Genomic DNA, 11994 nt, shown 5'->3' on the forward strand with positions numbered 1-11994 from the left:
AGATAACAGATGCAGAATTTATGGAGTTGACTCTTGGGTCACAGTTACCAAGTGTAAACCACTCTGAGTTGAACAGAAAACCACAGTTACAAAGTGTGAAATCTTCTGAATTGATCCAAGGACCACAATTGCAAGATGTAAATCTAGTGGAGTGGACCCCAGTCTCAAAGCTTCAACATTTAAAATCTGAGAAGCTGACCCCAGAGCCACAGTTACAAGATATGAAATCTGTGGCATTAACTCCAGGGCCACTTTTGGAAGGTATGAAGTCTATGCAATTAACACCAAAGCCAGAATCAGGAGAAGTTGAATCTATGGTGTTAATCCCAGAGCCACAGACAGAAGGTACAAAACCTGGGAAGCTAACCCCAGGCTCAAAGCTTCAAGGTTTAAAATCTGAGTTGCTGACCTCAGGATCACAGTTGGAAGATATAAAATCTGTGCCCCTAACTCTAAGACCATCCCTGGAAGGTGTGAAATATATGGAGATAACCCCAAGTCCACAGCTGGAATATAGGAAATCTGTGGAGAAAACCTTGGGGTCACAGATAGAAGATGTCAAATCTATGGAATTCATCCCTGATTCCAAGCTTAAAGCTGTGAAATCTGTGGAGTTGACTCCAAGTTTAATAATTCAAGATTTAAAAACTGGGCAGTTTGTTCCAGGTACACAGCTGCCAGATTTGAATGATGTGGAATTAAAACTTGGGGTAAAGATGCAAAGTGCAAAGTCTACGGGTGTTGGACCAGGTCCTTTGCTTCAAGATGTTAAATCTATGGCGGTGCTTCAAGGCCCTCACATACAAGGTGAGGAACGTGAGGAATTGACTTTAGAGCCACCAATGCAAGATATGAAATTTGTAGATATTATCCCATTAAAGCTTCAAAGTTTAAAATCTATAGAGGAGACTCCAGATCCACAACAGCAATATGTAAAATCTGTGAAGACGATCCCAAGGCTAAAGAGGCCATCAGTAAAATCTGCAAATGTAATTAGAATACAAGAGTTTGAAGGAGTAAAATATGTGGATTTAGCCACAAAGCAACAGTTTCAAGGGATGGCATCTGTGGATTTAACTCCTGAGTCTGAACAGAATGGTCAGATATTTGTAAACATACCAGAGCAGCAATGTATGAATCTAGGGCAAGTGAAGAGTAGGTCTGAGTCAGAAGATGTAATGTCTTTGGAATTAATTCCAGAGTCTAAATCTGAAGATATAAAATCTACAGACCTCAACTCTGAGGTACAGTTGAAAGGTCTGAAAGCATCTGAACCAACTCCAGAACCAAATATACACGATGTAAAATCTGAAGAATTCAAAGGTAAACCACAGTTGCAAAGTATGGAATCTCCTGAATTGACTCCAGGATCACAGTTACATCAAGTAAAACCCTTGACATCAACCTCAAAGCCACAGCTTCCGAGTATGAAAACTGTGGAGTCAAACAAAGAGCCAGAGTTTGGAAGAATGAAATCTCTTCCACGGATGCCGGGACGTGAGTTCCTAGGTGTGAAATCCGAAGGGTTAAATCTTGGGCCACAATCTCTAGGTTTAAAACCTGCAGAGTTGAAACCTTCTATGCAATCTGGAGGTATGAAGTCACTTGAATTGACTCTAGGGCCAGAACTTCATAGTACAAAATCTATGGAGTTTAACCTTGGGCCACAGTTGCAGTCTGTCAAAGTGCCTGAGTTGTCCCAAGGACCACAGCTACAAAGAGGAAAAATTCTGGTGTCTACCTCAGAACCACAGCTTCAAGGTGTGAAAAAAGAGGACTTAAACCAAGAGTCAAAGCTTGGAAGTACAAAATCCATACAGTGGATATCAAGACCTGAGCTCCAAGTTGTGAAATCTGAAGGGTTAAATCTTGGGCTACAATCTCAAGGTTTCAAACCTACAGAGTTGAAAACGTCAACACAGTCTGTAGGTATGAAGTCATTTGAATTGACTCTGGGGCCAAAATCTCAAAGTGCAAAGTCTAAGGAGTTTAACCTTGGGCCACAGTTGCAGTCTGTGAAAACCCGTGAGTTATCCCCAGGACCACAGCAGCAAAGAGGGAAAATTCTGGTGTCAACATCAGAGTCACAGCTTCAAGACATGAAAACTGTGGATTTAAACCAAGAGTCAAAGTTTAGAAGTATGAAATCCATACAGTGGATACCAGGACCTGAGTTCCAGGGTATAAAATCTATAGGGTTAAATTTTGGGCTACAATCTCGACGTTTCAAGCCTGCAGAATTGAAACCTTCGATGCAATTTAGGGGTGTGAAGTCATTTGAATTGACTCTAGGGCCAAAACTTCAAGGGGCAAAATCTATGGAGTTTAAACTTGGGCCACAGTCGCAGTGTGTGAAAACTCCTGTGTTGTCCTCAGAAGCACAGCTGCAGAAAGAAAAAATTTTGGCATCAGTCTCAGAGCCACAGCTTCAAGGCATGAGAAGTGGAGGGTTAAACCAAGAGCCACAGCTTGGAAGTATAAAATCTGTCCAGTGGATGCCGAGACCAGAGTGCCAAGGTACAAACTCTGTATTAAATCTTGGTTTACAATCTCAAGGTGTCACTTCTGTAGAATCTAAACCCTCTATAATACAGTTGAGAGATGTAAAGTCATCTGAGTTCACTTCAAGGTCAAGGTTACAACCTGTGGCATCACCCCAGGAACATCAGTTTCAAAGGTTCAAACCTACTGATTTGAAACCTGGGGTACAATTAAGAAGTATAAAATCATGGACAAAGCTCTGTGATATAAAATCTACGGGATCCAAATCTGGGCTTAATTTACAAAGTATACAATCTTCTGATTTGTTCCCAGGGCCACAGCTGCAAAAAGTGAAACGCTTAGAGTTATCCCCAGGAACACAAGGCGTCAAGTCTCTAATGTTTACACAAGAGCCACAGATTTCAGGGTTGAAATCTGGAGTATTAAACCAAGGGCAACAATTACAAAGTGATGGAACTGTAGAGTTGAACTTCCTACTACACCTGAAAAGTATGAAGTCATCTGAGTTGGCTCTTCAGACAGAGCTTCAAGGTATGAAATCTGAAGAGTTCAACTCCAGGCCACAGTGGCAAAATGTCACATCTTTTAAGTCAGTAGCTAAGACAGAATCCCAAGATATGAAATTTATTGAGTTAAACCCCAGGTCACAATTGAAAGGTATACCATTTTCTGACTTGATCAAGAGGACCAAGATTCAAGGTGTGAAACCGACAGGCTTCAAACCTGGGTCACAGTTGAAAGGTGCAAAATATTCTGAGTCAATACAGAGAACAAAACTTCAAAAAGTTAAAATGGCGGAGCTCAACCCAGGCCCACAGCTGCAAGATGTGAAACCTTCTAAGTTGGTTATGGATATAAAGTTTCAAGATATAAAGTCTATGGATTTCAGTTCTGGACCCCACTTTCAGGGAGTGAAATCTTCTGAAGAGATCCCAGAGGAAAAACTTCAAGCTGTGAAATGCATAGAATTTAAACCTAGTCCAAAGTTACAAGGAAAAAAATCTGATTTGACCACGAGGAAGAAGTTTCTAGGCATGACATCTGTAGAGCTGGACTCAGGCCCACAGTTACAAGATATAAAACCTTCTGATTTGATCATGGGTATAAAACTTCAAAATGTAAAATCTATGAAGTTCAGTTCTAGACCATACTTTCAAGGTATGAAATCTGAAGTAATCTCAGGGACCAAGTTTCAAGGTGTGAAGTCAACAGACTTCAATTCTGGATCACAGATACAAAGTGAAAAATCTTCTGAGTTTATGAAAGGAACAAAACTTCAAGATGTAAAATTTGTAGAGTTTAACTATGGTCCAAAGTTACAAGGTGTGACATCTTCTAAGTCAAGACAACAAGCAAAGCTTCAAGTTGGGGAATCTGTGGAGTTCAACTTAAACCCACCATTGCAAGATGTGACATCTTCTAATTTGATCCTGGGAACAAAGCTTCAAGATGTAAAATCTATGGAGCTCAATTCTGGATCACACTCGCAGGGTTTGAAATCTGAAGAGATACCAAGAACAAAGCTTCAAAAAATGAAATCTATGGAGTTTATGCCCGGATCAACGTGGCAAAATGTGAAATCTTTTGAATTGACTCAAGGTACAAAGGTACAGGATAGGACATCTTTGGAGTCTAACTCATCCCCACAGATGCAAGATAGGAAATTATCTATGTTGATACCTGCAGGACATCTTCAAGGTGAAAAATCTAAGAAATTCAACCCTGGGACAAAGTTGCAAGACATGAAATCTGAGTTGATAAAGCTTCAAACAATGAACTCTACAGAGATCAACCATGACCCAGAACTGCAGGTTGCAAAACTCTCTGGGTTGGCCTTGGAATCAAAGATTCACAGTATGGTACCTTCTGAGTTTAGTGCTGGAAATCAGCCGCAAAATGAGAAACCTCTTAAGTTGAATCCATGGCCAGAGCTTGAAAGTGTAAAATTTACAATGTTCAGTCCCAGGCCACATTTTCAACATAGAAAATCTCCAAAATTATGTACAGGGACAAAGCTGCAAGAATATGAGAAATCTATGGAATTAAATTCTGAGCAACAGTTGCCCAATGTGAAATCTGAGTTGTGCCTGGGAACAAGGCTTCAAGATATGCACTCTGGGAGACAGTTACAAGGAATAAAATCCTCAGAGTTGTGCACAAAGACAAAGCTTCCAGATGAGCAAATGCTAGAATTAAAGCATGAGCCTAAATTGCAAAGTGGGAAATCCTCTGAACTGAACCTAGGGCCACAGACTCAGCATAAAAGTTCTATGGCATTAAATACAGGGCCACAGTTACAAGGTACAAAATATTCTGAGTTGAATCCTTTGCCAGAACTTCAAAGTATAAATTCTAAAGTGTTCTGCTTTGGACCACATTTGCAAGGTGGGAATTCTACATCCATTCTGGAGCCACATTTTCAGTGTGTAAATTCTCTCAGGTGCAACCCTACATCACATTCACAAGGTGTCAATTGTTCTGCATCCATTCCAGGACCACAACTTCAGTCTTTAAATTCTACTGTGTGCAACCCTGAGCTGCCCTTGCAAGGTGTGAATTCTGCATCCATTCCAGGTCCACAACTTCAGTGTGTAAATTCTCTTGGGTACCATCCTGGGCCACATTTGCAAGATGTAAATTCTTCTACATCCACTCTAGGGCCACATGTTCAGCATTTAACTTCTACTGGATGCAACCCTGGGCGGCATTTGCAAGGTGTGAACTCTGCACCCATCCCAGTGCCACAACTTCAGTGTGTAAATTCTCTTGGATGCCACCCTGCGCCACATTTGCAAGATATGTATTCTTCTACATCCACTCCAGGACCACAGGTTCAGTGTGTAAATTCTACTGGGTGCAACTCTGGGCTGCATTTGCAAGGTGTGAATTCTGCATCTATTCCAGAGACACACCTTCAGAGTGCAAATTCTCTTGAGTGCAACCTTGAGCTACTTTTGCAAGGTGTGAATTCTGCATCCATTCTAGGACCACAACTTCAGTGTGTAAATCATCTCAGGTACAATTCTGGGCTGCATTCACAAGGTGTAAATTCTTCTGTACCCATTCCAGAGCCACAGCTTCAGTATGTAAATTCTATCGGGTGCCACCTTGGGCCACATTTGCAAGATGTGAATTCTTCTACCTTCATTCCAGAGCCACAACTTCAATGTGTAAATTCTACTGGGTACAACCCTGGGCTACACTTGCAAGGTCTGAATTCTATATCCATTCCAGGGCCACAACTTCAGTATGTAGATTCTCTTGGGTACAACCTTGGGCCACATTTTCAAGGTGAGAATTCTGTGTCCGTTCCAGGACCACAACTTCAGTGTGTAAATTCTCTTGGGTACAACTCTAGGCCACATTTGCAAGGTGTAAAATCTTTTGAATTGACTTCAGGGACAACATTTCAAGGTATGAGATCTTCTGAGTTGCATCCAGGGCCAGAGCTTCGAAGTATCGAATGTGTGCAACATTTTCAAGATATGAAATCTGAATTGACTGCAGGGACAAAGTTTCAAGGCATAATGTCAATGGAATTCAACTCTGGCCCACAGATCAAAGGTATAAATTCTTCTGAATTGAATTCAGAGTCAAAACTTCAATGCATGAATTCTATAAAGTTTAATTCAGGGCCACAGGTACCAAGCATGAAACCATCTCAATTGAACACTGGGTCAGAAACTCAAGGTACAAAATCTCTGCTGTTCCAATCTGGATCACACTTGCAAGGTGTGAAATCTTCTGAATTTACTCCTGGGCCCGAATTTCAAGGAGTCCAATTTGGGGTGAACTACCTTGGATCACAGCAACAAGTTGTGCAACCTGTGTTTGCTTTGGGTCCTCAGTTAAATGATGTAAAATCTGTAGTATTTCTACCAGAGCCACCACTTAAAGATGTAAACTCTGTGGAGATGAAACAACAGCCATTGCTTTGTGGTGCAAATTCTGTGAAACTGACTTCAGGCTCTGAACTCCAGGACTTAAAAAGTGAGGCATATACATTAGAGCCATGTTTTCAAAAAGTGAAATCTGTGGAGTTAAATCCAGAACCACCTCCTCAAGGTATGAATTCTGAGGGATCTGAAGTATTTGTATCAGAGCCGTATTCTCAAGATGTGAGATATATGGAATCAAACGCATGGCCACAACCTCAAAGTATGAATTCTTTAGGGCTGACATCATATCTTGGGTCACAATGTGTTAAATCTGTGGCTTTTACACCAAAGTCATCTTTTCAAGATGTAAAACCTGTAGCGCTAACACCAGGGTCCAAACAGCAAGGTATGAATTACCAAGAATTGAATTCAGGATGGGAAGGTGTGAAATCAGTGGTGTTGGCATCAGAGCCAACGAGGATGTTTCTATCAGAAAATTTGTCAAATCTGTCTCTAGAATCCCAGCAACAAGGTGTGAAATCTATGGAGTTTGCTTCAGAGCCAAAGTTACAAAGTATAAAACCCATGAAATCATCTTCAGTGTCTATGCAGAAAACTATAAAGTCTGTGGAGTTATCAGGGTCATCGTTTCAAAGAGTAAAATGTGAAGAGCAAAATCCAAGGACAAGTTATCAAATCACAGAATCCTCTGAAATCCCTAGATCAGACCATCATCTTATAAAGTATGCTGAGATGATCTCAAAGCCAAGACATGAAGTTCCTAAATCTGTAAATTTGATTTCAGTACCAATTTATCAAGCCATAGAATCTCCAGAAATGGCACAAGAGTTGGCACAGAGAGGCCCAGAAACTGTAGAGAAATCTGTGGGGTTGACCCCTAAGTTACTAGGTACAACCCCAGGCCGCATTTGTAAGGTTATGGAATCTTTAGGGATGCCTCTGAAGCTAGACCTTCAAGCCCCCAAGTTTGTTGATCTGACTCCAGTATTAAAGGATCAAGGCTCAAAATCCATAGAATTAATTCCACAGAAAACCTACCAAACCCCAGAAACCCTAGAATTGCTCTCTCAGTCATGGCCTCAAGTTAAGGATTTGGGAGAGTTATATACAAGTCCAGTGCAGAAAACTGTGGAATCTGAAAGGATTTCCCCGAAGCTCAAACATCACATTACAGAAACTGTGGGTCTGATCTCTGAGGAAAGGCTGCAAGGGGAAGAACTCCTTGGAATGACCCCAAAGACAGTCAGTCAAGCCACTGGATTTGCAGAGAGATCTCCAAGGCCCTATCCTGGAGATTTTGAACGTATGGAGGTGATCTCAGAGAAAAGATGGCAAAGGGAGGAATCTGTAGTAACAATTCCACAGTCATTACCTCATATCCCAAACTCTACTTCAGGGATGACACTAGGGCTAAGACATCAAGTTCCTGAATCTGTGGAATTGCCTTATGAGACAGGGTTACATGTGGAGGAATCTACAGAATTGACCCAGAAATCACAACATCATGTAGGATCATCAGGAATAATATTAGGATTAAGACACCAAGTCCCAGAATCTGTAAGTTTGACCTCTGTGCAGTGGCTGCCAATGGAACAATCTTTAGACTTGTTCCCAAAACAAACAAGTCAAGTTTTGGGACATGAAGAATCAGTACAACCCACCTCTGAGACTTGGCAAGAGGAGGTATCAATGGGGCTAACACAATCAAACAATCAAAATATGAAATATTCAGAGATGGCCCCAGGACTACTAGGTCAAATTATAGAATATAAAAGTATTAGTTCAAAGCCACTAGATCAAGTTACAGAATCTGCAAGGACACAGCTTCAAGATGCTCTATCAGTAGGGGTAATCCCAGTAGAACCCCTAAAAGTTGTTGAATCTGTGAAAATGACCCCTGGGACACCACTTCAAGTTGTGAAGTCAGTGACAACACCAGGATCAACCTCTCCAATGGTAGAATATGTTGAGGTGACTCCACAACTGCAAGATATGAGATCTTCAGAGTTTACCTCAAGGCTATGGTTGCAAAATGTAGAATCTAATAATTTAATCACAGAGCCAATACACTGGATTTTGGAAACAATAGAGTTGTCAGGGTGTCAAATTGTAAAGACTGTGTTAATCCCAGGGCCATCCTTTCAAATCTCAAAATCTGAGGAATTAGCCCCAGGACCAATTCCTCAGGTTGTAAAACCAATAGGAGTAGCCCTTAGCTCAGGAATTGAAGTAATGGATTGTTTGGATTTATTCCCAAGGCCATATTTTCAAGAACTGGTAGAACCTGTAGAATTAACTCCAAGGCCAAGCAGTCGAGTTATATCTGAAGAATTAACCTCATGGCAAACATCTTCATTTGAGGAACCTACAGTATTGACTCATAAACAGGGGCTTCAGGCTGTGAAACCTACAGACATAAAAACAGAGCCTCCAAAAGTCATGAAATCTGAGGATTTGAATCTAGGACAAATTTGTGAGAATAACAAATCTGAAAAGTTACCATCAGAAGAGTCACAAGTAGGGACTAACTTACCTAGGTTCCTACATAGCTCTTCAACTCCACTTATTTTAAGCTCTGTCAAAACTACATCTGAATTAGGGGGCCTTTGGGATTCTGACACGCCAGAAGTATCAAGAAGTTTGGATATAAAAAACTTTAGAACAGGTATTTTGCAGTCCAAAGACCCTACTGTGATACAGTCTTCAACTCTTTCCTTGGGCCTTCATAATCAATCCTCTGATAAAGCAGATAATGCTGTGGAAAGTCCATGTAAGGAGAAAACTGAGAGGAAACAGAGAGAGGAGCTAGAGGACTCACTCCAGGGTTATTCATCACAAAGCTGGAGATTACTATCTAGGACATTCCTGGCAGAATCAGGGTCTCGAAGAAGAGGCCTTATCAAGTCTTTCCTGGGCAGACAACAGAATGTCTGGGAGAGTCATGCTTGGAGGCAGAGATTACCTAGAAAATATCTCTCCACTATGCTAATGCTGGGGAATGTCTTAGGGAACACTATGGAAAGGAAGCTTTGTTCTCAAACATCTCTAGCAGAAAGAACTACTGCAGATACTTGTCAATCTATTCAGCATTTATTTGGGATTCCAGCTGAACTGATGGAATTTTCCCAGAGCCTGCTAGAAAAAGGCTCATATACTATTTCTCAGTCTTCAGTAATCAAAAACTACATTCAAAGACATACTTTATATCATAGTCCTGAGAAAAGAATAACCTTAAGGATGTGGACACGTGGCTCCATATCTTCCATAATACAGCGATACTCTGGGACTAAAGTGGGAATAAGGAAAACAAACTCAATGCTCAGTGATATATCCCAGGAAGTCATCCAGCACATGCCTATCTCATGTGAAAGGGGCCAGCTTCCCCCCCTAGTAAAGTCAGAGTCTTCCCTGGGGATACTTTACAATAGGGAAGATCCTGTTCTAGAGGAAGAGAATGAGAATTCACAGAGTGATTCACAGGCAAGGATTTTTGAGTCCCAATACTCCCTCAAGCCAAGTTATCTTTCCCAGGACAAGACTGACTACTCAGAACAGTTCCAGTTGCTGCAAGATCTGCAGCTAAAAATAGCAGCAAAGCTCTTAAGGAGTCAAATACCCCCCAATGTGCCTCCACCTGTAGGTTCAGGTCTGGTCCTCAAATATCCGATCTGCCTACAGTGTGGCAGATGTTCAGGATTTAATTGCTGTCACAAAGTACAGGCCACTTTTGGGCCTTATCTTCTTATCTATCCACAGCTCCACCTTGTAAGCACTCCTGAAGGCCATGGTGAGATTCGGTTGCATCTCGGCTTTAGGTTGAGAACTGGGAAAAGACCCCAAATCAGAAAGTATCGTGGAAGAGAGAGACACATCATACCAAGGAGCCCTATATCACCATCACAAAGGAAAGCTAAAATCTATACTCAAGCTTCCAAGAAGCCTACTACCACAAAATATCAGTCTGGGTCTTCCCCGTCTCCTACTCCTGTACAAGTTCATATCAGGCGAAGGCAATATGGTAGCCCAAACTTAGCAGAAAAGACAGAAATTAGAAAGTCTGGACACTATGAATTCACTCAAGATCACACTTTCCCAGAGAGTGACTCTGAAAGCAATCAGAATGAAGGATGGGCTAAAGTGAGAACCAAAAAGACCTCTGATACAAAATATCCAAGGAAGAGAATCACCAAGGGACTTAGAAAACGAAACTCAAAATTGTACACAAACAGTAGAAGCACAATAGAGAATTCCTCTAGGGAATTGCCATCTCATTTAAGAAGGAAGAGAGTTGGAAGTACTGCCTCTTTAAAAAGACAACCTAAGGAATCTTCCCACCCCAAGTTCATACAACTGCTTTTTCAAACCCTAAAGCAAGCATTCCAAACAGCACACAGAGTTATGGCTTTTGTTGGGCAGAAGCCTGAGGACAGGATAAGGCCAGACAATTTGAGCTCATGCAAAAACTACCATCTAAAACAAAGAGACTCATATTATAACTCACCAAGACAAAAAAGAGACAAGAGGCCTGCTGCCAAGCTAAGGCCAAAAGGTTCAACCACTAAGCAGGAGGACATATTGTGGGGGGGAACAGAACAATATAGATCAGCTCATCGGCCAAAAAGAGATAGTTCTTCCCAATCCAGACCTCTCCAACTGCCCAAGCACACAGGATCCCAAACTAGCTCGGTCAGGCAGGCTTTGAGTACCATTCAAAAGGATAGTAGCTGCAGACCAAAGAAAAGCTTTTACAGAAATGAAATCTCCAGTGAGGAGTCTAAGACCTTGCCCAAGCCAAGAACCAGAGCTCAGCCCCAAAAGAGAATCCTACCTGGTTCCCCTACGAAGAGAACCTGGCACAATCACCTTAAGGAGACACTTGCCCACAAGGTGCGAAACTACCATAGCTTCTATTGGGAAAGAACCCCTCACAGTCCCTCTGAGAGGAGTCCTCGAAGACTCTCTGGGAGAACCCTTCACAGTTCCTCTGAGAGGAATCCTGACAGTCCCTCTGAGAGCAGTCCTCGCAGACTCTCTGGGAGAACCCTTCCCAGTCCCTCTGAGAGGAGTCTTCACAGTCCCTCTGAGAGGAATCCTCGCAGACCCTCTGGGAGAGCCCTTCACAGTCCCTCAGAAAGCAGTCCTCACAGACCCTCTGGGAGGACCCTTCACAGTCTCTCTGAGTGCAGTCCTTCTAGGAGAAACCATCACAGTCCCTCTGAGACAACCATTAACAACAGTCTCTGTGACAGGAGTCCCCGCAGTCCCTCTGAGAGAACCATTCATAGTCTCTCTGAGAGGAGCTCGCACAGTCCCTCTGGGAGAAACCACCGCAGTCCCTCCAGGAAAAACCACCGAAGTCCCTCTGAGAGAACCATTCACAGTCTTTCTGAGAGGAGCTCTCGCAATCCCTCTGGAAGAACCCATCGAAGTCCCTACGGGAGAACCCATCGAAGTCCCTCCGATAGAACCCTTCATAGTCTCTCAGAGAGGAGCTCTCAAAGTCCCTCTGAGAGGAGACCTCCTAGTCCTTCTGGAAGAAACCATCTCAGTCCTTCTGAGAGGAGACCTCCTAGTCCTTCTGGAAGAAACCATC

At 42.2% G+C, this 11994-nt stretch overlaps 1 protein-coding gene across 1 annotated transcript in view; it reads left to right on the forward strand.

Annotated features, from left to right (window-relative positions):
- The first annotated feature begins 482 nt into the window (after nt 1–482).
- Nucleotides 483–11994, forward strand: part of CUNH2orf16 (chromosome unknown C2orf16 homolog) — a 12163-nt gene continuing 651 nt past the window's right edge. The window contains 3 exon segments of the mRNA XM_023511821.1: nt 483–2025; nt 2815–4361; nt 6732–11994. The exon segment at nt 6732–11994 is cut by the window's right edge and continues 584 nt beyond it. Coding sequence (XP_023367589.1) covers nt 483–2025; nt 2815–4361; nt 6732–11994 — 8353 coding nt within the window.

Source organism: Otolemur garnettii, unplaced genomic scaffold (genome assembly GCF_000181295.1).
Source record: "Otolemur garnettii isolate 467f Iridium unplaced genomic scaffold, OtoGar3 scaffold00022, whole genome shotgun sequence".
Classification (NCBI taxonomy): domain Eukaryota; kingdom Metazoa; phylum Chordata; class Mammalia; order Primates; family Galagidae; genus Otolemur; species Otolemur garnettii.